Source organism: Castanea sativa, chromosome 5 (genome assembly GCF_040712315.1).
Source record: "Castanea sativa cultivar Marrone di Chiusa Pesio chromosome 5, ASM4071231v1".
In the NCBI taxonomy this organism is placed as follows: domain Eukaryota; kingdom Viridiplantae; phylum Streptophyta; class Magnoliopsida; order Fagales; family Fagaceae; genus Castanea; species Castanea sativa.
Genome location: NC_134017.1, coordinates 26,871,655 through 26,895,562, shown reverse-complemented (window position 1 = coordinate 26,895,562; position 23,908 = coordinate 26,871,655). Strand labels below are relative to the sequence as shown.

Sequence of the window (23,908 nt, the reverse complement as noted above, 5' to 3'; positions counted from 1 at the left end):
AAACCCAAACATAAATAGAAACACTAATCAGCTTGTTTTTTTGGCTCTTCTTTGTTAATACAGATTTTTCACTCATAAAAAAAAAAAAAAAACACAAATCATAAACAGAAAATACAATCTCTTCCTCTGATCATCTAATCTCTCTCCGATCTAACAATTCTATGCTCCGATCTAACAATCCCATGCTCTTTCGTGACAAACTTCAACCACCACCAGATCCGTGCTCCTCCGTGAAAAACAACAACCACCACGTGATGAGAGTGAGGGTGAGGGTAGGTTGGTGAGTGAATGAGAGTGAGGTGACTGGGTGAGGGGCAGCTGAGAGAAAACGAGAGTGACAGTGAGAGAGGTAAGGGGCGGTGAGGCGGAGTGACACCTTAAGTGGAGCGTGAGGTGAGATGAAGCCGTGGGGCTATGAAACTAGTGAGGCCGTGACTGTGAGGGGAGCGTTTGAGGGCGAGGGAGGGTGGCCGGTGGTGAGAGAGAGAGAGAGAGAGTGAAGGTTAGGTTTAGTTGTTAGAAAATGAAATCTGAGGAAAAGAGAATATTTATACTACTAGGGTTTTAAACTTTTTTTTATTAATATTATGTGTATACGGGTTGGGTTTGGGCCGGGTATGCATAAAACCCGAACCCAACCCAGACCCGCTTCGGGTTTAAAAAAAAAAAACTCATATCCGACCTTATAATTCATTAGTCCGGGTAAAATCCGACCCATTAGGGTTGGACCATGCCGAGTATCTGCGGGTCAGATATAAATTGTCATCCCTAGATATGACTCTAGGTACTCCTCGCTTGAAACGACATGCCTTGGTCAAATTCAATGAAGTTTTGTAAATAATTAACTGCAAGTTGATATTTTTTTTATAGTTTTTGAATAGTATAATTTTATAGTTTAGTGTTTCAAGTAAAAGTTTAATTAATTTTGTTCAAAAAAATTCAAGCGAACTTAAACATCCAAATCATCACTTTCTTAAAATTTATGAGATGAGGAGAATTATCACCACTTAAAGATGACAAAAACTAGGGTATTGTCACGTTAGATATAATATATATATATATGTCCGGGTTCAAGTTACACCTAGTTTAACTCTAAATAATGTTACACCACTCAATAACTTGTTATAAAATTCATATTTTAAAATCTCATTGTTGAATTACATGTTCTATATATTCTTAACATTCATTCCAATTTTCATGTGAATTGAATGTTATTTACCTGTCAATCCATAAACTCATCTTTCATACGTTATTTTAAATTACAAAAACTTGAATTAAATAATTGATTGATGACATGACTATTAATTTTTGATCACCTTGAAATTTTGCAAGCATGGAGAATATATAAAGATAATGTAATCTAATGGTGGATTTGTCAAAATTCACATCCAATTAAAAAATATTGCGTCGTGTAACATTGCTTAAAGTTATACTAAGTGTAAGTTAAACCTAATCCATATATCTATATATACAAATATTAATAGACAAAGCTGAGAGAAAATCCAATTAGATTTTAATTGGATTCTCAATTTTGTGCCAAGTGAATTATTGAGTGTAAAAATTGAAGAGTCCAAATGTAATTAGATTCCAATTGAAATCCAATTTAGATTCTAAGTTGGATTTCAATCGGAATCTAATTTTCACCACATGTCTATCTAAGTTTTTTTATTTTTATAAAAAATGAATTATTTGGTGGAAAAACTGAAGAGTCTAAAACCAATTCGCTAAATGTATTATATTTCTCAAGTAATAAAATATACAAGAGTGCCTTTATATAAGAGGCTGTGTAGTACAAATAAACAAGGTGGGCCTAAAACCCATAACCTATTACACGTTAATAGCCCCCCTCAAACTTAAGATGGGTGTGAGATCAACTTGAGACTGTCAACTAAAGCACGAAGGTGTCCCTTAGGATGTGACTTGGTGAAGATATCTGTAAGTTGATCTTTAGAGGAAACCGAAAATAGCTTGAGAGTACCATGGACAAGATGATAATAGATAAAATGACAATCGATCTCGATGTGTTTAGTCCGTTCATGGAAGACATCATTGTGAGCAATATGAATGGCATTTTGGTTATCACAATAAAGAGAAATAGCAGAGGACGTGGACACACCTAAATCCTTAAGAAGTCATCGTAGCCAAAGGAGCTTAGATGTGGTATTAGCAAGGGCACGATATTTTGTTTCAGTACTGAAGTGGGCCACAAGGGTTTATTTCTTACTTTATTAAGAAATCAGAGAAGAACCAAGAAGAAAGCAATAACCACTGGTGGATCTACGATCAGTAGAATCTCCTACTCAATCAGCATTAGAAAATGCAAGGAGAACAAGAGAAAATTGAGCAGAGTAGAAAAGTTCATGGAAGAGAGTGCACTTTAGGTATTGAAGAATGCGCAGAACAGCAGCATAGTGAGTCGATCGTGGAGCAGACAGATACTGGCTCACCTAGTGATCAACATAGGATATGTCTAGACAAGTAACAATAAGATAAACTAGGCTGCCAACCAATCGTCTGTAAAGAGAGGGATTAGACAATGGTTTCCCTCCTAAGGGAGTCAGATGCGCATTAAGTTCAATTGGAGTGTCAATAGTCTTGCTATCAGTGAGTTCAACTCGAGACAAAAGTTCAGAAGCATACTTGGCCTAAGTAATAAAAAGACACTCTGTAGAATAAATGATTTTAAGACCCAAGAAGTAGCTGAGATGACCAAGATCTTTCATCTCAAACTGCTGACTGAGAAAATCTTTGAGTTCTTAAATGCCATTGAGATCATCACCAATTATGATCATATTATCTACATATAGGAGAAACAAAATGGAGCCTTTGTCGATGCGACGAAGAAATAAGACAGAATCATAATGACTGGCAATGTAACCCAAGCGAGAGATGGTAGAGCTAAACTTGGCAAACCAAGATCGTGGAGCATGTTTAAGGCCCTAAAGTGCACGTCAAAGGTGACAAACCTTGTTCAGTTCAACAGAGAGACTAGGAGGAGGTTGCATATAAACTTCTTCACTTAAATTCCCTTTAAGGAAGATATTTTTTACATCCATCTGAAATGGCAGCGACAACAACTAAGAGGGCACGAATAGATGAGATTCGAGAAATCGGAGTAAAGGTCTCTTCATAATCAATTTCATACTCCTGTGTAAAACATTTTACAACAAGACGAGCTTTATATCGCTCAATAGACCCATCAAAGTGAGTCTTGATCTTGTAGATCCATTTACAACCAACCATAGATTTCCCAAGGGGGAGAGTTACCAAATCCCAAGTATGATTTTTAGATAATGCATCAAGTTCCTCTTTCATTACAATCTGTCATAAAGGGTCAGTGGAGGCCTCACAATAGGTGTGAGGCTCGTGCAATGTAGCAAGGGTAGTATAATAATGATAGTCAAGTAAATTTGCAGGAATGGATCTTACTTGAGTTGAGTGACGAGGTGAAATGTCTTGTGCAAGATCTTCAGGCGAAGCAAGAGCAAGGGACCCAAGCTCAGGATTGGGTGGCTCATCTTCCACTTGTTCATTAAAGGGTGATCTAGGAGAGGCATAAAAAATATTTGGTGGTTGGACAAAAAAGTCTATAGGAGGATCAGGAGTAACTACAGAAGGAATATATAGCTCATCTGGAAAAAGATCTAATTCAGAGGAGGTAGATATGGAGGCACGGAAGTGAGAAAGCTCGACAAAGGAGCGATACTCCCAAAAGATAACATTGCGGGAGATACGAAGATGATGAGAGACAGGATCATAACATAGATACCCCTTTTGAGTTTTGACATAACTAAGAAAACAACAAAGTCTAGACCAAAGCTCAAGTTTTTTATACTCATGTGGCTGAAGAAGAACAAAACATACAAGAGTGCCTTTATAGCGTATGAATATATTGTATTTCTCAAGTAATAAAATATACAAGAGTGCCTTTATATAAAAGGCAGAGTGCATGATACAAGTATGTGTGTAGTACAAGTAGACAATGTGGGCCTAAAGTCCACAACCTATTACACGTTAACACAATTAAATTCTAAATCATACACACACACACACACACACACACACACATATATATATATATATAATATGAGAAACCATTACATATTTTTAGAAATGTATGGTTTAAAAAAAAAGTGTAAACTAATACTATGTATAATTTGAACATCTTTTAAAATTTTAATCGTATTTGTGCATATGTATAGGCTTATACACTAGTGTGTGTGTGTAACCAAAACTGAGAAAAGATCCAATTAAATTCTAAATTGGAGTATAAATTTGTATCAAGTGTCAATTCAATTTCTTAATTTTGATGCAAGTGTTTATTACTTTTCTGAGAATGAAGAAAGAAAATACATTGCTGTGTTTGAAAAACTGTTACAAGGAGGCTAAACACAATGGCAAATTTATACCAAAACGTGGAAGCCTAAGAAGGAATGGCCAAAACCAGATGCCTAGCGACACAAAGTGTTATCTTGCAGAAAGTAGAAGACAAATATGCAGACAAGGTGTACATTAAGAGGTTGTTTGGGCTACTGTGAGGCGTTGGTACTCTGTCAAGAGGCCAGTAGCTCCATCGACAATGACCTGAGGCTGTAGCTGAGCTCTCTCAAAGTAGAATTTGTTTTGTGCACTCCAAATAGCCCATACCCAAGGTCGATCAGGCTACAATGAAGCAAGGTGCTGCGAAAAGCCTTCATTTGAGCAAATGGTTTTGGGATTTTTCCTTGTTTCTCCTCCAATGATAGGATCTCATTGTAATCCCCAATACATATCTAAGGCATTGTGTATCAGGAATGGAGATGCCTCAGCAAGCCCCAAGTTTCATGTCGACGGTTCGCATCTGGTTGGCCATAGAAACTTGTAATTCTCCAAGGTGGACCCATGGAACTATAGATGATTGCATCTATGTGGTTTTGGGAATACATCTAGATGTGCAAGTCTACTTCCTCCTTCCAAAGCATCGGCAAGCCACCACTTCTTCCCAAACTAGGCACTGCAAACACTGCTTGGTAAGGTAGGTCCTCTGTTATTTTCCTCATCTCTTCCGCTGATTGTTTCATCTCTATGAGAAACAAAACCTTGGGCGCTTGAACTCTCACGACGAAAAAGAGAGCTGTGATTGCGCGAAGGTTTATTACTCATTGCAAAAATCGATGACCACAATAATATCATTTATTCATCCATTACTTTGGATTTCAATTGTTTTATTAAATTTCAAAGTCCTTTATAAATGGAAATCAGGTATAAACTTTGAATGATATTATTAATTTTTACTCATTTACCATGTATCACCCATCCAACCAATCAAAATGAGTCATACCATGCAAATAATTATTGCATCCATTGAATATGATAAAAAAAAAAAAAAAAAAACCTTTATAGCCGCTTGTGACAACTATTGTGAAAATGATGCTAGAAAATCTAAGCACATAAATAGATTAAGTTGAATGATAAAAGTTTTTGTATCTTGATTCTACCAATTCGCATATGTTTGTCTTATATATCTCTTTAGATAAAAAAAAGAACTCCATATGCACTTCATATATATTTTTTAAATCCAACTTTGAGAGAAAATCCAATTAGATTCTAAATTGGATTCCAATTGTTGTCTAATTTTGTGTCACATGTCTTATCTAAGTTTTTTTTTAAAAAAATTTTGTTTTAGGTGAGTTAATGTTGTGCAAAAAAATAAGAGAATAATATAAATAAAGCATCAAAAGTCCAATAAAAAAAGTGTAAACTCGTATTTGTGTGTGTGTGTGTGTGTGTATAAGTAAAACTCATATATATATATATATTTATGTCTTAAAAAATGTGTAACTTTTCAATTAGGTATAATTTGAACTCATAAGTGTATGTAATTGTGATTATTCTTAATTGTGCCACGCATATGCAAGGGTTGTCACTAGTATATATTATATTAATTAAAGTGAAAATTGAATTAAAGTTCAAGCAAACATCCAAATTGGATTCTAATTGCATTCCCATTTTGTGCCAAGTATCCTTCTACTTTCCCTTTAATTTGATGCCATAGATTCTTGGATTTTAATTGAGTTTGAATTTTGTACCAAGTCATTATATATCTAATTGTTTTTCAAATGTCCTTTTATAGATTGATGAATCTCCACTTAAAAAAATTATAAGTTGCTCAATTAAAATTTATTGCATGTGTGTGTCTATATATATATATATATATATATATATATATATATATATATATATATATATATATATATATCCATGTAACACTTTGAATATGTAAGAGCATTCTTATCAGACTAGCTAAATTAGTTTGATGCTAAAATTATGGCTAAAGACACATAAAAACTCACCAAACTGACCTAGAAAATTTAACAATGTGCAGTGACACGCCACAAGCAGAGAGAAAATACTCGCCAAAGCTAAAAATAAAAGTATTTTTTTTTTGTTCTCTCTCTCTCTCATGAGCATCCACCACTAGTTCCAAGCCCGCCAAAAAATTAGCAACCACCAATTCCAAAGCACACCAAAAAAATTGAATCCAACAAAAACACATCAAAAACTCAAACCACATCAAAACCAGAATTGAATCAAATCCAAAAAGGCCACATCTAATCCAATAAGGCTACGGTGGAGGATTGGTGTGCAAAACCCATGGTTATTAACAAACAGAAGAAATGGTTCTAGAGATTAGAGTGTATAGAACTCCATCAAAATTTCACTCTCTACCCCCTTGCAAATCAACGACACCGTGATATGATGTTGGGTTTGAAGTTTGGTGTTGGATTTGATTAGGTTGTGATTTACTAAATGGGACGATGGTGGCGAAGAGGCCTTAGGGTGCTTTTGTTTTGGTTTTGCTGTGAAGAGGAAGAAATAATAATTTAAATATTGATATGTATGTGTGTGTGTGTGTGTGTGTGTGTGTAAACAGATAGAAGAAATGGTTCTAGAGATTAGAGTGCATAGAACTCCATCAAAATTTCACTCTCACCCCCTTGCAAATCAACGACATAGTGATATGATGTTGGGTTTGAAGTTTGGTGTTGGATTTGATTGGGTTGTGATTTACTAAATTGGATCATGATGGCGAAGAAGCCTTAGGGTGCTTTTGTTTTGGTTTTGCTGTGAAGAGGAAGAAATAATATTTAATTGAAATATTGATATGTATATATATATGTGTGTGTGTGTGTGTGTGTGTGTGTGTGTGTGTGTATAAAGATAGCTAAATTAGAAAAAATAGTGTTTCTTGGGTTAGTTTAGCTAAATATTTGAGGAAACTGGTGTGAATGTTCTAATACTTCTAACATATTTAAAACATTTTAAGTCCCTAAAATTACTTCTAGCCCATTCTATTTAAACCTCATTCAAAATCGCTTATTATCCACTTAAAAATAATCCAATTTATCTTACAAATATAAACTTCAATGAAAACACTTTTTTGTTTTTTTAAATACAAGATAAAAATTCTACTCTAGCCTAATCTAGATGTATATATGTGTAAAACTCCCTCCTGGAAACTTGAACTCCGACTCTTGCCCCCGCACTCCACAAACACTTGTACTTGTAGAGTGACTACCGCACCAACTAGTAGCATTCAACTTAGGCGGAAATTTTAATAAGCATATATTTATGATTCTTTTTTTAAATATATCCATGTGTATGCATATATAGGATTACAAGCTAGTTTATAATTATATCGTGAACTAAACACAAAACAATAATATAGGAAGCATCACAAAAACAAAATTAACATGGTTAGGCTAATTCCAATCCTACACCAACCAAAATTCACTATTAATAAAAAGAATTACAACCCCCCACACACACATGAAAAAAATCTACATGAACTTACCCAAAACCCCTAACACACCCAAAGATGCCATTACACTAACTCACTAGGAAAAATTAGTCTTTATCTCTCTTACATGACAAAACTTTGCTTCTAACTCTCTCAAACACAACATAAAATAATGGTATTCAATTAAAACTCATAATTCTAAGAAGCTACCAATAAAATATAAAGTTAAGAAGTTTAAAAGAGAAATTGAATCAGTAATTTTCATATGGTGTTAGTTTACATCTTTCTCAAAAAAGAAAAATAATTTCATTAAGCTCTTTTTAATACATACTTATAACATGGGCCCTTAAAATAAAATTCATGGTTCTATCAAAGGGAGCAAAGCTTACAAACTCCAAAATAAAGAGAGCAAAGACAATTTATTGAAACAAAAACATAGTAGAAGAAAAAGGGTTGCTATTATTCAAGAATGGAATGGGAAAACCAAAAGAGATCATGTTTAAATTGAAGGGCTTCTCAGTCTAGCTCCATTCCTCCTTTCTCTAAATCAATGACAAACCTTTTATTTTCTTGAATATGAGATTCTAAATTCTACGGGTTTTTTTCTTTTTCTTTTTTATGGGGTAATTTTTTGTGATTTGTGGTTTTTAGAATTTTGTTGTTTCTCTTGCAACACCAACCAAGCCAATCCCAAGTTATTGAAAAACCGAGGCTTGTGCAACTTGGCTTCCCCTCTACCAACAATGCAGTGTGGTTTCTATACCAACGAGGTCGGTGTGGTGCAAAATGGCCTCTGTTACAATAAAAAAAAGAAAAATCATACCTTGCTACCTGGTTGAGAAAGAAGAAAGGAAAAAAATCTTATGGCTTCAAGAATTTTTTTTTTTGTTGTTTTTTTTGTTTTGAGATTCTGAACTTACGCACTATGAAAAAAAAATTTTGAATTATGCGCAACTGAGGCTACCCTTTTATAGTGCTGGTTAGAGAGAGTTTAATTACAAATAAAACTCATAAGGGTTTGTTTGGTTGGAGGGAGGGAAAAGTGGGACGATAGAAAATGATGAAAGGATGAAAAACTAGAAGGATAGAAAAGATTTTAATTTCTCTCTATTTTGTTTGGTTGGGAGTGAAAAAGTGGAGGGATGGAGAAAGTGCGTTTGTATAAATTTACTCATGTACTCTTGTTAAAAATGATGCCTAATTAAAACTAAAAAAGTGACAAACAACCAAAAAAAAAAACACAAAAGAAAGCAAAAGAAAAAATAGATATGAGCAATGTACACTTAAATCAAAAGGAAAAAAAAAAAAAAAAAGGAAAGAAGAGGCAACGAGGGAAGAAAAAGAAAGAAAGAAGAGGAGACAGCGTTTAAGAGAGAGGGGAAAAAAAGAAAAGAAAAAAGGAGGCAACGTCTAGGAGGAGGGGAAAAAAAAAAGGTGAAGAAGACGATATACAAACAAAGCCCATGTGCAAGTGCACAAGGGTATTTTTGTTCATCAAATAGCCTCATTTTCTCCCTTCAGTTTTTTCTCCATTTTGAGGAGAAAACTTTTTGGTGGGCTCGGAGAGAAAACACTTGGACCCCACCATTTATTTTCCTTCCTCCTCACCTAACCAAACACACTTCAAAAAAGTTTTCCTTCTCATTTTCTCTCCAAAGTTTTCCATCCATCCTATTTCACCTCCAAATAAACACACCCTAAAAGTCAACCACACTGACCAATGTACATCCCTAATTCATTCCTTCATCGGATGGAATACCTTTTTTTTCTTAAGAATAATGACAACACTTTTAACAACAACTAAGTTGACAAGTTTTTATTGGTTCCTACCTAGAGCCCCCTCTTTTTTTTTTTAATGGATTAAGTCTACCATTAACATTACTTTATAGACAAAACTTAGATACAGTACTGAAGGTGAATTAAAATGAACATGACGGATCTAGGTGATTGATGTGATGGTATAAGGGTGACGGATTGATAATGACAGACAAGGAGGTCGGATCCACAGTGGACGGACAGATACAATGTGGTAGCCATTGGCCCCAAGAACCCCTAAAGAGGATTTACACTTTATAATTACATCTGATGTGGTTTTGCTTAATCTCCACGCAAACGTGTATGAGAAGAATTCTTGGGTCACACGTTTAAACCTTGATCAAATGATTCCTATAAGGAAAAGAACTCTAGAAGGTATGTAAAAGGAAAGAGTTCCAATTTTATAAGAAAATGACTTCATGGTCAAGGCACGGAGGTTAACCCTACATTACTATAAATACACTAAAACCCTCATAAATTAAGGTACACATTATTGATTCAACTCTGACACTCTAGGGTTGTGAAAAATTCTAACTTGACCTTTGGAGGGTTTTTGGCCGGCACCACACCAGTGCTCTCTGTTAGGTTTTCTCTTTTCATTTTGTAAGTATTGTTTCAATTTGAGAGTGCTTGCAGCTTATTGGTGATTTTTCGGCATCATCAAGTACCTTAGGTGTTGTTCCTTAGATTCTCCTCTTAAAATTCAGCCATATGACTAATTAACTAAAAAAATACACTTCAATTCCATGAGAAAAAAAAAATCTACATAGCAAAATCTTAAGATAGAAACCTAAGGAACAGCATCTAAGTACTGTATCTAAGTCTTTCCCCTTACTTTATTATCTATCATAATACCATTAATATCTTGTTAACTTGACAAATACAACCATTGTAAAACATTTTAAGAAATTTTGTTGTGATCCTAGAATGATTTATTTTTTAAAAAAATATTTACAACTAAAAAATTGAGATACAAGACAAACTATTGGATGGCACTCTAGAGTTTTTTTGAGGGTCAATTCCATTAGCATACACTCATGTTTGGGCTAATATTAACTAGGTCCAAAAATTTTTAAAACTGATTAATTTGGTCCCTAAAACCAACTTATAATCTCTAAGACAGTTAAGAAAAATGACTAATTGGCCTAACGGTATTTGGAGATTAAGTTGGCTTTAGAAATCAAATTGATCAGGTTTAAAAAATTTTGAACCTAATTGAACTAGCCCAAATCTCAGCTATGTTAATGAAATTTACCCAAAAATAGAAAAAAAATCATTAAATTAAAATTACATATTCATTAATCAATCAAATAGGTCTTTATTTTACTATTTACTACGCGTCCTTTGTTTTCCGTTTTCGTTATTTTTTTTTTTTTGCAATACCAACCGCCATTAAATTGTAGTAATTAATTCTGCTTGAGAAAAAAAAAAACCCACTAATCTCTTTCCCATTAAACGTGTCCTCTTATGATTAGTCGAATCACACCAAGAAAACCCTCCCACCGCCATTGAAACTGAAATCAAAGTGGGCTCCATCAGAATCCAACGGTCCAGATTCCTCAGCTACAATCTGGGCTCTTACTATAACTATAAATAATGGACCCCAACAAACAACTCCACCAAAAAACCTAAAAGACAGACAGACAAACAAACAAACAAACTCCAAAGGCCTAAAGGCTTTAGCCCTAGCCCTCCTTGTTATTAGGTCCATTAGGGTTTTGAGTTTTCAATACCGAAAGCTCTGAACCTGAAATTTCAAAAATTCAACCGAAAGAAAGCCCATCAACTTCGTCTTCAACCTCTTCCCTCTGCCCAATTTTTCAATTTTTTTTCAACATTCAATTTTTTTTTATTAACAAATTCAAAGTACATAAACCCCAGAAACTTTGAAAATTCAAAAACCCTAGTTTCGGAGTTTCGGGAGCAGAGGTTTTTTTCTGATATTCTGGTCCGGCGATTGATTCACTGTAAGAATACTTTCCACTTTTTTTATATATTTGTTCAGTTTTATTGTTCATAGGTATTGAATTCGGTGTTTTTCAGTGTTTTCTGGCGATATCTGTGGGTTTTTTTGGGGGGGGGGGGGGTTCTCTTTGGATCCGATTCTTGTTGTTCTTTGGATTTGTGGTGGCTTTTGGGTATTGGGTTTTCTGGGTTTTGTTCAAATTTTGGTTTTAATGTGTTTAAAGCATCTGTTTGGGATTATAGTTCAGTTTTCTGTTGCAAACTCTAGGTTGAAATGAATCCATGTGGAATATGTGGCTGTGAAAATTATGTGTATGTATAGTTTACTCTGATTATTACGGACTGGGTGTATATTTAGGGTTTTGGTTGAAACTGGAGGCCGATCTGATTGAGATAAGAATACGCGTTTTTTAGGGAACGTCTTTAAAGGCGCCCCCCAAGATACACGCCTCCTTTTTTTTTTTTTCCCTTTTGGGGACGAGTCTAAAATTTTGAATTATAAAATTTGCAACATACAAGTGTTTTTCAGTTCATTAGATTTTCATGTCCAATGGGCTCTCCTTTTGATGGCCCAAAGTGAGACTTTTTAAACTTTTTTTTAAGTCCAAAACATGGGTGGTGGAGTGCGTATTTTGGCTGAGTATCAAAACCATTGGAAAAGGGAAACTCTATTTTTAACTCTTGTTAATTGAGCAACCTGCCCCTGGATCATAGCTCAGGTGGTAAAGTTTTTTTATTTTATTTTTTATTTTAATATTATAGATAAGAAAAAGAATTAAACAGATGGACTATTAACTTACTGTGTGAATTGAGATGATCTAGAGTTTGGCATTGTGATAGGGAGTTATGATTCCCTCAATTGGTTTTGTGACGTTGGTTAAATAATCAGAATCTAGTCTTGTTTGTGTGGCTTTAGGCTTTCCTGGTCCTGAGTTCTGTATGTATAATCATCCTCTAAGAAGCATGGATGCTCCAAATCCCCTGATGTATTCGTGTCAGGGACAGAGCGATAGTCGTGCATGGCGTGTACTCAGCGTGTGTAAGGAGGAAATATATAATGATTTAAGATATTTTTGAATTTGTAATAGTCATTTGTTTTGAAAACTTAAGATAACATAAAAAAAAATTCCTAAAAATAAATAAAATATACCTAAAGATATAGGTATTAGTTAACTAATTGTTGTTTTCTCACCATGTCATGTCGTAATTTTGCAAGAATTGCCATATTGTTGTTGCGTCTTAGATCATCATGCCTTCCTAATTTCCATGTATGCATCAAAACTTTATCCTAACTAGTCTGCTGCTCATTAGACATCTCTCACACAAACATGCCACCTTTTTTTTCTTTTTCTTTCTTTCTTTCTTTCTTTCTTTCTTTTTTTTTTATTTTCTTTTTTTTTTATTATTATTTTTTTTTTATGTAATTCACAAGCCTACATTAGCTGCTGGCTTTCAGGAATCCTTTATTTAACTACTTTTATTCCACGGTTACTCCTCCACAGCAACATTTTTTTTTCTTGTGTTGAATCTATTCTAATGATATGATTATGCTGTTTTTTAGATATGCACATTCCTTTTATTAAAATTGTATTATTGAGTGTTCAAGCATTGTTCTCTAAAAGGCAATGTAACATGCATGGGAATTTTTTCTGACATCCCCACATTTTGAATATATATTCCAGTAGATTCTTGTAGCTATGTGTTTCTCAATCCAAGAGCGTTGTTTACTTGTTAGCCTAATGCAGTTCTGTAAACAGAGATAATGTGCTTTTTTTTTTTCTTTTTAATTGAAGATACTATACTTCCTTAGAATGAGATCTATTGTTCCAGAAAAATGTTCTTGTGGTTTATTTCTATAATTCTATGCACCTGGTATGTCTTATTTATATGTTTTACTATTTCCCATTTTTTCTACACTTGGATTATCAAAGTTGCACACCTTATATTCGCTGAATTTTGTATTCCCCTACATCTCCGGCCTCTTTACCAATACATATTCTTACACCGGACATTTTTTTTCTCAGCACCAGACATTATATGACTTGTTGTACATGAGTCTGAATGGTAACTGAACATACACTTTACATAACATGCCACTTTTTTATAAGTAACTGAGCTATTTGTTTGTGAAAATATTCCCGAATGATGATTCATCATTTTATATGCTCATGTTCTGTCTGAGCCATCACTTTTGAGGAAAAGAAAAAGTGCTTGTTTTGCACCTGTCAATTGCACTGGGTTGTTGACAAAGAAGAATCCTTGAAATCCATTGGATGTACTTGTAGTTGCTAAATCACTGATGTTCCACAATGGGAGCTTTGGATTTTAGTTTAATATACTTGATTTGTGATTATCATTGTTTAATAGGATGCAATAATCAGAAACACTAATTGAAGGACAATTTAGGGTAACACTCATTTTGATATGTTCACATGGGAAGCCAAATATGAATCATTTGATTGTATATACCTTAGTAGATGGAGCACTTGCTATAAACACACCAGTTCCTTATACTTTGAAATGTGGCACAGTTGTTTAGGTTTTTACTTCACTTAAGTCTCAATGGGATAAGGCAGTCCTTTGGCACATGAAATTTTGGTTTGTTATGGTTGTTATTGAACAGCCTTTTCAAAGTCCACCATAGTTTTTAAATTCCAAATTGTCCTCTTTATTCAATAGATATTATATGGTTCTTGGCTGGATTATCTACTTATGCACTTTCTAATGCTTCATCCTTATATCTTTTTAGGACTACACCTTCAATGGAGATAGATGACCCTATTACCCCGACAGATAACTATGAACCACTCTATTTAGAAGCACAGCCTAATAAGCGTAGGAGAAAGAAGTCTATTGTCTGGGAGCACTTCACCTTAGAAACTGTTGGACCTGGAAATACTAGGGCATGCTGTAAGCTATGCAAAAAATCTTTCGCTTACATCTCTGGCTCAAAGCTAGCAGGCACCAGCCACCTCAAACGGCACATTTCCTTGGGAATCTGCCCAGTATTTCGCCAGAGAAATCTGCAAGTGCCAAATACACCAGGCTCCAGAACTGGTGGTCCAGGAACTGCAACTGATCCACCAAAAAAGCGCCAGAGAGTGAGCCAAGGAGCTGCAAGAATCAGTTTTGATCAGGACCGCTGCAACCGTGAGATTGCTAAGATGGTCATTCTGCACGAATATCCACTTCACATTGTTGAACATTCTGGTTTCAGTGACTTTGTCCGGTCTCTGCAACCTCAGTTCAGTATGTTGAGCTTTGATACCGTTCAAGGGGAATGTGTGGCTGTATACCTGAAGGAGAAACAAAACCTCCTGAATCTTATAAGTGGCATTCATGGACATGTCAGTCTTACATTGGATTTATGGACGTCAAATCAAACTTTAGGCTATGTGTTTCTAACAGGTCATTTCATTGATGCCGATTGGAATCTACAGCGCCGGATCCTTAATGTTGCTACAGTTCCTTCTCCTGAGTCAGATTATGCATTCAATCAAGCTGTTATGGCTTGCCTATCTGATTGGCATTTGGAGGGCCGGATGTTTACCCTCACAGTGGATCAATCCTTATCAAATGAAACTGTAATTGGAAATCTAAGAGGCCTTCTTTCTGTCAGGAACCCATTCATGCTCAATGGTCAGTTATTAATAGGGAATTGCTATGCTCGTGTTCTCAGTCGTCTTTCACAAGATGCACTAGGGGCAATGAGGGAGACGATCCAAAAAATTCGTGACAGTGTCAAGTATGTGAAAACTTCAGAATCACATGAAGATAAATTTATCGAGCTGAAGCAACAACTTCAAGTCCCTAGCTCAAAAAACCTTTTAGTTGATGATCAAACTATGTGGAACACAACTTATCACATGCTAGTAGCTGCATGTGAATTGAAGGAAGTTTTTAGTTGCTTGGATACCGTTGATCCTGATTACAAGATAGCTCCATCAATGGAGGAGTGGAAGCAGGTAGAAACTCTCTGCACATACTTGAAGCATTTGTACGATGCAGCTCTCATTTTAACTGACCTAAGTTACCCGGCCGCTAATACATTCTTCCATGAAGTGTCAAAAATTCATATAGAGCTGACACATGCAGCCATGAGCGAGGATCCCTTTGTCAGCAACTTGATCAGACCATTGCAAGAAAAATTTGATAAATATTGGAAAGACTGCTATCTGGTTTTAGCAATAGCTGTAGTTTTGGATCCAAGGTTCAAAATGAAGCTTGTGGAGTTCAACTTCAACAAGATGTACGATGAGCATGCTGAATCATGGATTAGGGCTGTTAATGATAGTGTTCATGAACTCTTTCTAGAATATATTGCTCAAGCACTTCCGTTACCGGCACTCGAAGAAGGTAATGAGGGTGTCATCAAAACAGAGACATCACAAGATGGATTTCAAGAAGGAAACCTTGTTTCTACTGTGGATGGGCTCTCGGATTTTGAAATCTATATCAATGAGATTACAAGTAGCCAGCATATGAAGTCGGAGCTAGATCAATACTTGGAAGAATCTCTTTTGCCTCGGGAACATGAGTTCGACATTTTAGGTTGGTGGAAACTAAATAAATTGAAGTACCCAACTCTATCAAGAATGGCTTCTGATATTTTGTCAATACCAGTATGTACTGTTGGTCCTGATTCTGTGTTTGACACTGAATTAAGAAAGATGGATAACTACAGGAATTCATTGGGTCCCATGACACTTGAGGCCCTTATTTGTGCCAAAGATTGGCTTCAGTGTGGATTATCACCATCAACAACAAATACAACAGCAACACCTGAGATTTCTAAAGCAATTGTGAAAATGGAAGTCTAGGTTTAGGTCTCAATTTCATTTTGTAGGTAGATGTCCTTGCATTTATTTTTATTTTTATTTTTATTTTTTGGTACTTAGGTTTTCAACAGTGATTAATTTCTCTATTCTATACAGTTCAGGTTTTTGATGTGGCGCTAGGTATTGTTTGTAGTACTCTAGGAATTAAGTTAATTACTTGCATATCTTTCTTTTCTTTTTCTTTTTTCTTTTTTTTTTTGTAAACGTTAATATCTTTTTTGTATCCATTGTTCCATACAACATTCCTCATTCCCTACAACAATTTTGAGGTTGTTTAATTCCTCGTCTATTTTCCGGGTTTTATTTTATTGTTATTCGTTCTTGCATCTTGTGGACTGTTGACTCACGCGCTGTCAATCATTTATCATGGAAAAAATGCTCAAACAACTTTTTCTTTTAGTTAATTTAGTACATCAACTTTTTATTCTTGTCACGTGACATAAAAAAAAAAAATTAAAGCAACTTGTTGCAAACTTGCAACCGATTAAGAGGGGGAGAGAAACATCTAGGAGAGAAGATCGAACTAGATGGTGCCGTTTAAGAGGGAAAGAGACAACTAGGAGAGAAGATCGAACTAGACGGTGTTGTTTAAGAGGGAGAGAGAAACACCTAGGAGAGAAGATCGAACTAGAAAGTGTAGTTCGTGGTCTCGTCAGAGTCGGAGTTTGTGGGTTCATCAATTGCCTCTTCAGCGCCAAGTCAAGTAGATGCGGATCAAAAATTCCTAAAATTTTGACCAGTCTGAAATCCAAAACCATAAACGTTTTCAGTTTGAGCATTTTTTTTTCCCTCACCTCTCTCTATCTTCTTTATCTAAAATTGAAATTTTAACTTTTCAATTTAAACTATAAACCCATTTTTAGAGACAAGCAGAAAATGCTTAAACAAAATGACAATTTGTGGTTATTTGAACAATATTATTTTCAAACCATATTATTAAATTTGACATAATGTAAGATGGAACGCATTATAACAATTTTTCTGTTTTCTTTTTTGTTCTTTCTTTTTTTTCACTTTTGATTAATGCTCTCTTTAATTATTTTTCTTTTGTGTCATCTATTCTGTTTAAAAGAAATCATTGTTTATGCAATTTGGTTACACACTCTAGAACTCATTCATTGATGTGATCTTCTTGTTATAACGTGGTTAGCCTCGATGAATCGAGGTGAGATAATTTGACTTTGTGTTTAAGGGTGGTATGATTGAAGAGGAGTCTTATTAATTGGAGGCAATATGTCGTGATTTTGGCAATAAAACAACTAGCAATAAAATGAAAGTACATGTATTATGTAATAAGTAACTAAAATTACAATTTTTTTATTTTTATGGGAATAGTAACTAAATTACACTGACTTGTTATCTTGAAGGCGCTTTCTTTTTTTCTTTTTTTCCTGGTGTCATGATTTTCTGGAAAATATAAGTGAAAAAAACAACTAAAGATACCAAATAAATCACAAAACTGGACTGTTAGGCTGTACAAATGCAAGCCATGCTGCATAGTTTGATTAAACTTATTATCTGCAGATGTAAAATTAGAATCAAACGACCAAAAAGAACCGAAGCTACTTTGACATGAGCTGCTTTAAAGTTTGCAATGATTCAGTTAGCCAATCAAATAATCTTAAATAGTGAAAAGTTAGCATTTTAGCATGGACATCTAAGGCCGAAATATTTGTAAGTAAATAAAAATTGAAGCAAATAATCATAGAGACCCAAACAGAAGCAATATATAAACAAACTTGTTTGTGTTTGGTTTGGTTAGCTAAAAACTTCAAGTGAGAAAAAGAGAAAACATTTGTTTTTTGTATTTTTTCTGCGAGAGTTGAAGATTAATGTCTTCAATTGATTTGCAAACGCTGTCTTGAGCATTCTTCATTGAGTTTTCTGGTCTTTTATTGCCTTTGTTGTTTTATTTGTCAATTTTTTACAAAAGGATATCTTGTAGAAGAGTTTAATATTTTTAAATCTAAAGATAAGACATTAAAGTTTTAAGGCTAAACCTAATGAAAATAAACTACCATCCACAACTAAAATTACACAAATCAACTTGCAACAAATTAAACTACAATGAAACAACACCAGGCAAACTATAACCAAAAATTAGAATGACAAGTGAATATATGAGTGAAAGTGTGTCCATTCTTTAGAATGCTAGCCTTATTTATACCTGAGATTCAACAATTATTTTTAGCTACTTTGCAGCATGTTCTGTTGGCCGCAATTTTTTAGGGACTCCTGGTAGATGCGTTTAGGGGTGTCAATGTTTGACACGATTCATGAATCCGACATGGGTTTTTACGGGTTAGTTGAACCTTAGTGGGTTTGGGTCATAAATGGGTATTATTATAAGCGACATGATAAGAAACATTTCATAAGCGGGTCAACACGTGTGACCTGCAATTAACACATTTGACACGTCAATTTATTTGTATCAACCCAAAATGACCTAGTTAGCATAACCAATTTAACTTGTATAACAAATAAATTTTCATTTTATTTTAAAATTTTCAAATACCTTTTATATCCAACTTATATTTTAAACTTAAAAAAAATAAGAGAGGCATCAATTATGTTATATTTTTTATACTTAGTGTAGGGAGATCATTTTTTGGGCCCAAATAAGCCCAATCCAAGCTAGCCCACTTTAAGGACTAGCCATACTAAAAGAGCCAAACATCGGACAGCAGATCAGACAATCTGTCACCTTGGATATGAGGATGAAGCTCATCGAGGACCTCATCTGAAGACAAGACTCTTATCAAGCCGTCAAAGAAGAAGCACCTACCGAGCTTTCAAGGAAGAATTTTGGAATGTACGGGATTGTCTGAGGAAGCTTGTTGAAGCTTTCTGATGAATCTACAGTCACCTCTGCATTAATGAGACTCACCTGCCTAGCACAATCCCATTTATTACTGAATGACAAGCCTGAACAATGCAAAGAGCTCCAAAAGTCTCTATTCATCATGAAAGTAAGAATGGAAAAGCCTGATGGGACAGAAAAATCTCCAGCTTTACAGGGACAGCACATCCTGGAGCTGGAAGTAGGGCAAATATAAGGGAGGATAAGGGCAAAAGAGGTAGACACAGAAAAAATTACTGAGAGACTTAGAGTGAGAATCATAGAGAGAAAAAGAGAGCTTTAGAGCACCTTTAAGAGCTTGTTCTTGAGGAAAATTGTAACACCTTACACATACTTGAGTAATATAACCTTTTTTCGTGGTTTTTATGTAGATGCTTGTTCTTATTCAAATCTCCCATTGTGGATTATCATTAGCCCATAATACAAATTAGTTTTGTCATGAGTTAAGTTGATTTTTCTTTTTCTTTTTTCGTGCACACTTAGCATTTGTTGAATTATGTGGATGTTATATTTTTGTTAAATTAAGTTATTTTGAATTTGGATTGGAGTGTACACACTTCTTTTGGATGATGTGTTTTAAGTATTTGATATTATTATTAAATTTCAAACTGTATGGTTAATAAGTATTTTGATGTTATGAGTTTGTATTAAATTTCTTCTTTATTAAATTTATAACAATATTAAACAAATGTTTTTTTTAAGCCAGTTAAATAGATTGAATTTGTGCCGTCCCAACCTATTTAATATTAAGCTAGTTGAAATAAGTCATGTCACATTCGTGTCAATCTATTTATTAAGCGTGTCAAGTAGGCCGTGTCGTGTCAACCTGCTTCGTTAACATGTTGTGTTAGGATTAAAGAATCATGACACAATTATTAACTGGGTCAGGTTCGGGTTAAGTCATTTAGCCAAATACTCCTACCTCAACACAACGCGGACATGACATGCTAAACACCCCTAGATGCGATGTCCTTCTTTCCATACTTTTAATGATGACTTAAAAAAAAAAAAATTAAGAGCCAACTTATTTTAAATTTCGTGATTGCTGTAATTGCCACACTCCATTATTAATTTATAAAATGCTACCATGTCCTTTAATATGTCCTTCTCAAAAAAATAAATAAAAATATTGTCCTTTAATATGTCATATTCCACTTCCTAAGCGATTAGGATATTGTGGATGAATTCAAGGAGGCAATTAACTATTGCAGATTCATGAATCTTGGGTATTGTGGTCCGTAATTTACTTGGTGTAATATGCAAGAGGGGAGGAACAGAATGTATCTCCGGCTGGATCGTGCATTGGTCACGCAGGAGTGGGTTGATTATTATAAGGATATGAGAGTGCATCATCTAGTGGATTCTACTGGTGACCATTGTGCACTCCTGATCACTGACTCCATTGCAATGCAAAACCCCCAGAAAAGGAGGTTCCAGTTTGAGGCTATGTGGACGAGAAGAGATGAATGTAGAGATATTATAAGGGCAGCTTGGAATGAAAGTAGAGATCTATACAACCCAAATGGCATGGCTGTTGGTCTCAAGAATTGTGCAGCTAGTTTATCGAATTGGAACAAGTCAGTTTTTGGTCATGTTCCAAGGCAGATTTAGAATAAAAAGAAAGTCCTTAATGAGTTGGTCTTAAGAGATCAAAATGGAAGCAATGGTTGTGAAATTAACAAGGTTAGGCAAGAGATTAATGAATTGCTGGATTGCGAAGAAATCATGTGGCAACAAAGGTCTAAAGTTCAATGGATGGGCCTTGGGGATCGTAACACAAAATATTTTCACACAAAAGCATCTAGGAGAAAAAAGAAAAATACCATTACCAGACTAATGGATGAAATGGGAGTCTGGTTGTGAAATTAACAAGGTTAGGCAAGAGATTAATGAATTGCTGGATTGTGAAGAAATCATGTGGCAACAAAGGTCTAAAGTTCAATGGATGGGCCTTGGGGATCGTAACACAAAATATTTTCACACAAAAGCATCTAGGAGAAAAAAGAAAAATACCATTACCAGACTAATGGATGAAATGGGAGTCTGGAGGGAGTCCATTACGGAGGTTGTTGAAATTGCAGTGTCATACTTTGAGAAGTTGTACACGACTTCTCACCCTGACAGGATCCTTGAAGTAATTGAATCTATTGATCCCAAGGTGTCAGTTGATATGAATCAAATGTTGATCAGTCAGTTCACAAGGGATGAAGTTGAAGCAGCCCTTAAACAGATGCACCCGACTAAATCTCCAAGCCCAGATGGTATGCCAGCTCTCTTTTTTCAAAAGTATTGGGATATTGTGGGTAATGATGTTGTTTGTATGGTCTTAAATGTTCTCAATTCCAGTATATCTATGAATGATATAAATAAGACTTTTATTACTCTTATCCCAAAACTTCCAATCCAACTAAAATGATAGAGTTTAGACCTATTAGTCTAAGTAATGTAATTTATAAAATTATTTCTAAGGTCTTAGCTAATTGTCTAAAATTGGTCCTCCCTCAAATAATATTAGAAAATCAAAGTGTCTTTCTTTCCGAGAGGCTAATAACAGATAATGTTCTTATAGCCTTTGAACTCATGCACTATCTTGATCACAAAAAAGATGGTAAAGATGGTTATATGGCAATTAAATTGGACATGAGTAAGGCTTATGATAGGGTGGAATGAGGCTTATGATAGGGTGGAATGGGGCTTCATTGAACAAGTTATGAGAAAATTGGGCTTTCATGAAAAATGGATTTGTTTGATAATGTGTTGCATAACTACTATTTCCTATTCTGTGCTTATCAATGGTGTTGCTTATGGTAATATTACTCCTTCAAGGGGGCTCTGTCAAGGAGATCCTCTATCTTCTTATCTGTTCTTACTTTGCGCAGATGGTTTTTCTTCACTCATTAGTAAGGCTGTAAGAGATCAAAAGATGAGCGGCCTATCCATTTGCAAAGGCTGTCCCAAGATAACGCATCTCTTTTTTGCAGACGATAGTCTGTTATTTTGTAAAGCTAATAGCCAAGAATGTCATCAGTTAATTGAAATTCTTCATTTGTATGAGGCTACCTCGGGTCAAAAAATCAATACAGATAAATCATCGGTTTTCTTCAGTGCCAATATAGAGGTGGAAACGAAGCAGGAGATTTTGGGGCCTATGCAAGACTCCCGACACAGTAAAGATCTTGGTCTTCCATCAATCATTGGTAAATCAAGAAATGAAGTCTTTGCTAAGATCAAAGAAATGGTGGGAAGGAAATTATCAGGGTGGAAAGAAAAAATTCTTTCTATTGGAGGTAGGGAGATTCTTATAAAAGCAATGGCCCAAGCTATTCCCACGTATACTATGAGTTGCTTTCAATTACCAAAGGGCTTGTGTGATGATATTGAGGGCATGATGAGAAGGTTTTGGTGGGGGCAACGTGGTTAGGAATCTAGAATTGCTTGGGTAAGCTGGAGGCGTTTATGCAAATCCAAGCTTAAAGGAGGAATGGGCTTCAGAAACCTTTAGGCGTTCAATCTTGCCATGTTAGCGAAGCAAGGTTGGAGGCTTCTCATGAATCCAAGCTCTTTATTAGCCCAAGTCTATAGGGCTAAGTACTACTCCCATGGAGATGTCCTCAATGCTAGTTTGGGATCGAGGCCTTCTTATGCTTGGCGAAGCATTATGCAATGGCTTGATGTAATTAGAAGAGGTACTCAATGGAGAGTCGATAATGGAAAGTGGATCCATATTTGGAATGATAGGTGGCTACCAACTCCAACTACGTATAAAGTAGTTTCCCCTCCTCTGAATTTTGGCAACTATCCTATGGTCTCAGCTTTAATTGACTATGATACCAGAAGTTGGAAAGTTGATCTTGTTAAGTCTATTTTTCTGCCATTTGAAGCAAGAACAATTCTCAACATCCCAATTAGCTATAGTCTCCCGGAGGACAAGATTATTTGGGTTGGCAACAGCAAAGGTGTATTTACTGTCAAGAGTGCCTACTATGTAGCTCTTAACATGGTAGATTCGTCAGACGAAGGAGAGAGCTCTTTCGGGGATCCAAGAGATCGGCTATGGAAGAAAATTTGGCACTTAAATATTCCATCAAAGATTAAGATCTTTGCATGGAGAGCATGTGTTGATGCCCTCCCAACAATGGTGAATCTTAAGAAAAGAGGTGTGGGGGAAAGTGATATTTGTCCTTGCCGTGGAAGAGATGTGGAGGTAATTTTTCATTCCATAATTAACTATGAAGTAGCAAAAAGGGTTTGGAGTAATTGGGATGGCCAGGTTGTTGAGAATTGGCAGGAACTTTATGATATATCTGATGTTGCTTTAAAAATCTTTGAAAAAGGTCAGTCCCGAGACCTTGAAGTGTTCTTTGGAGTAGCTTGGTCAATATGGTATAACAGGAATCAAATTGTTTTTGAATCAATATGCAGATTACCTCACCAAAATTGGAGTTTTGCTATTAATTTTCTTCATGAGCCTTCATGAGCACAGAGGGGCAACACTGAGTTTGTTCAATGGTCAAGGTGCAGAAAAATGTAGGTGGACCCCTCCACCTCCTGGTGTTTACAAAGTCAATGTTGATGGAGCAACCAATATCGATGGGAGAAACTCAAGTGTAGGAGTTATCATTAAAGATGCTTGTGGTGCAGTTATTGCAG

The 23,908-nt window shown here is 35.2% G+C and overlaps 1 protein-coding gene across 1 annotated transcript; it reads left to right on the top strand.

Annotated features, from left to right (window-relative positions):
* Positions 1-11,419: 11,419 nt before the first annotated feature.
* On the top strand, positions 11,420-16,685 carry LOC142637283 (zinc finger BED domain-containing protein DAYSLEEPER-like). Its single transcript, XM_075811561.1, has 2 exons — positions 11,420-11,562; positions 14,310-16,685. Exon 2 carries the CDS (start codon positions 14,323-14,325, stop codon positions 16,378-16,380), a length of 2,058 nt encoding a protein of 685 aa, XP_075667676.1. The 5' UTR covers positions 11,420-11,562; positions 14,310-14,322; the 3' UTR covers positions 16,381-16,685.
* The last annotated feature ends 7,223 nt before the right edge of the window (positions 16,686-23,908 follow it).

Coding starts and splice junctions, on each gene's coding strand:
- LOC142637283 (XM_075811561.1), top strand. CDS start 14,323: ATGGAGATAGATGACCCTATTACCCCGACAGATAACTATGAACCACTC.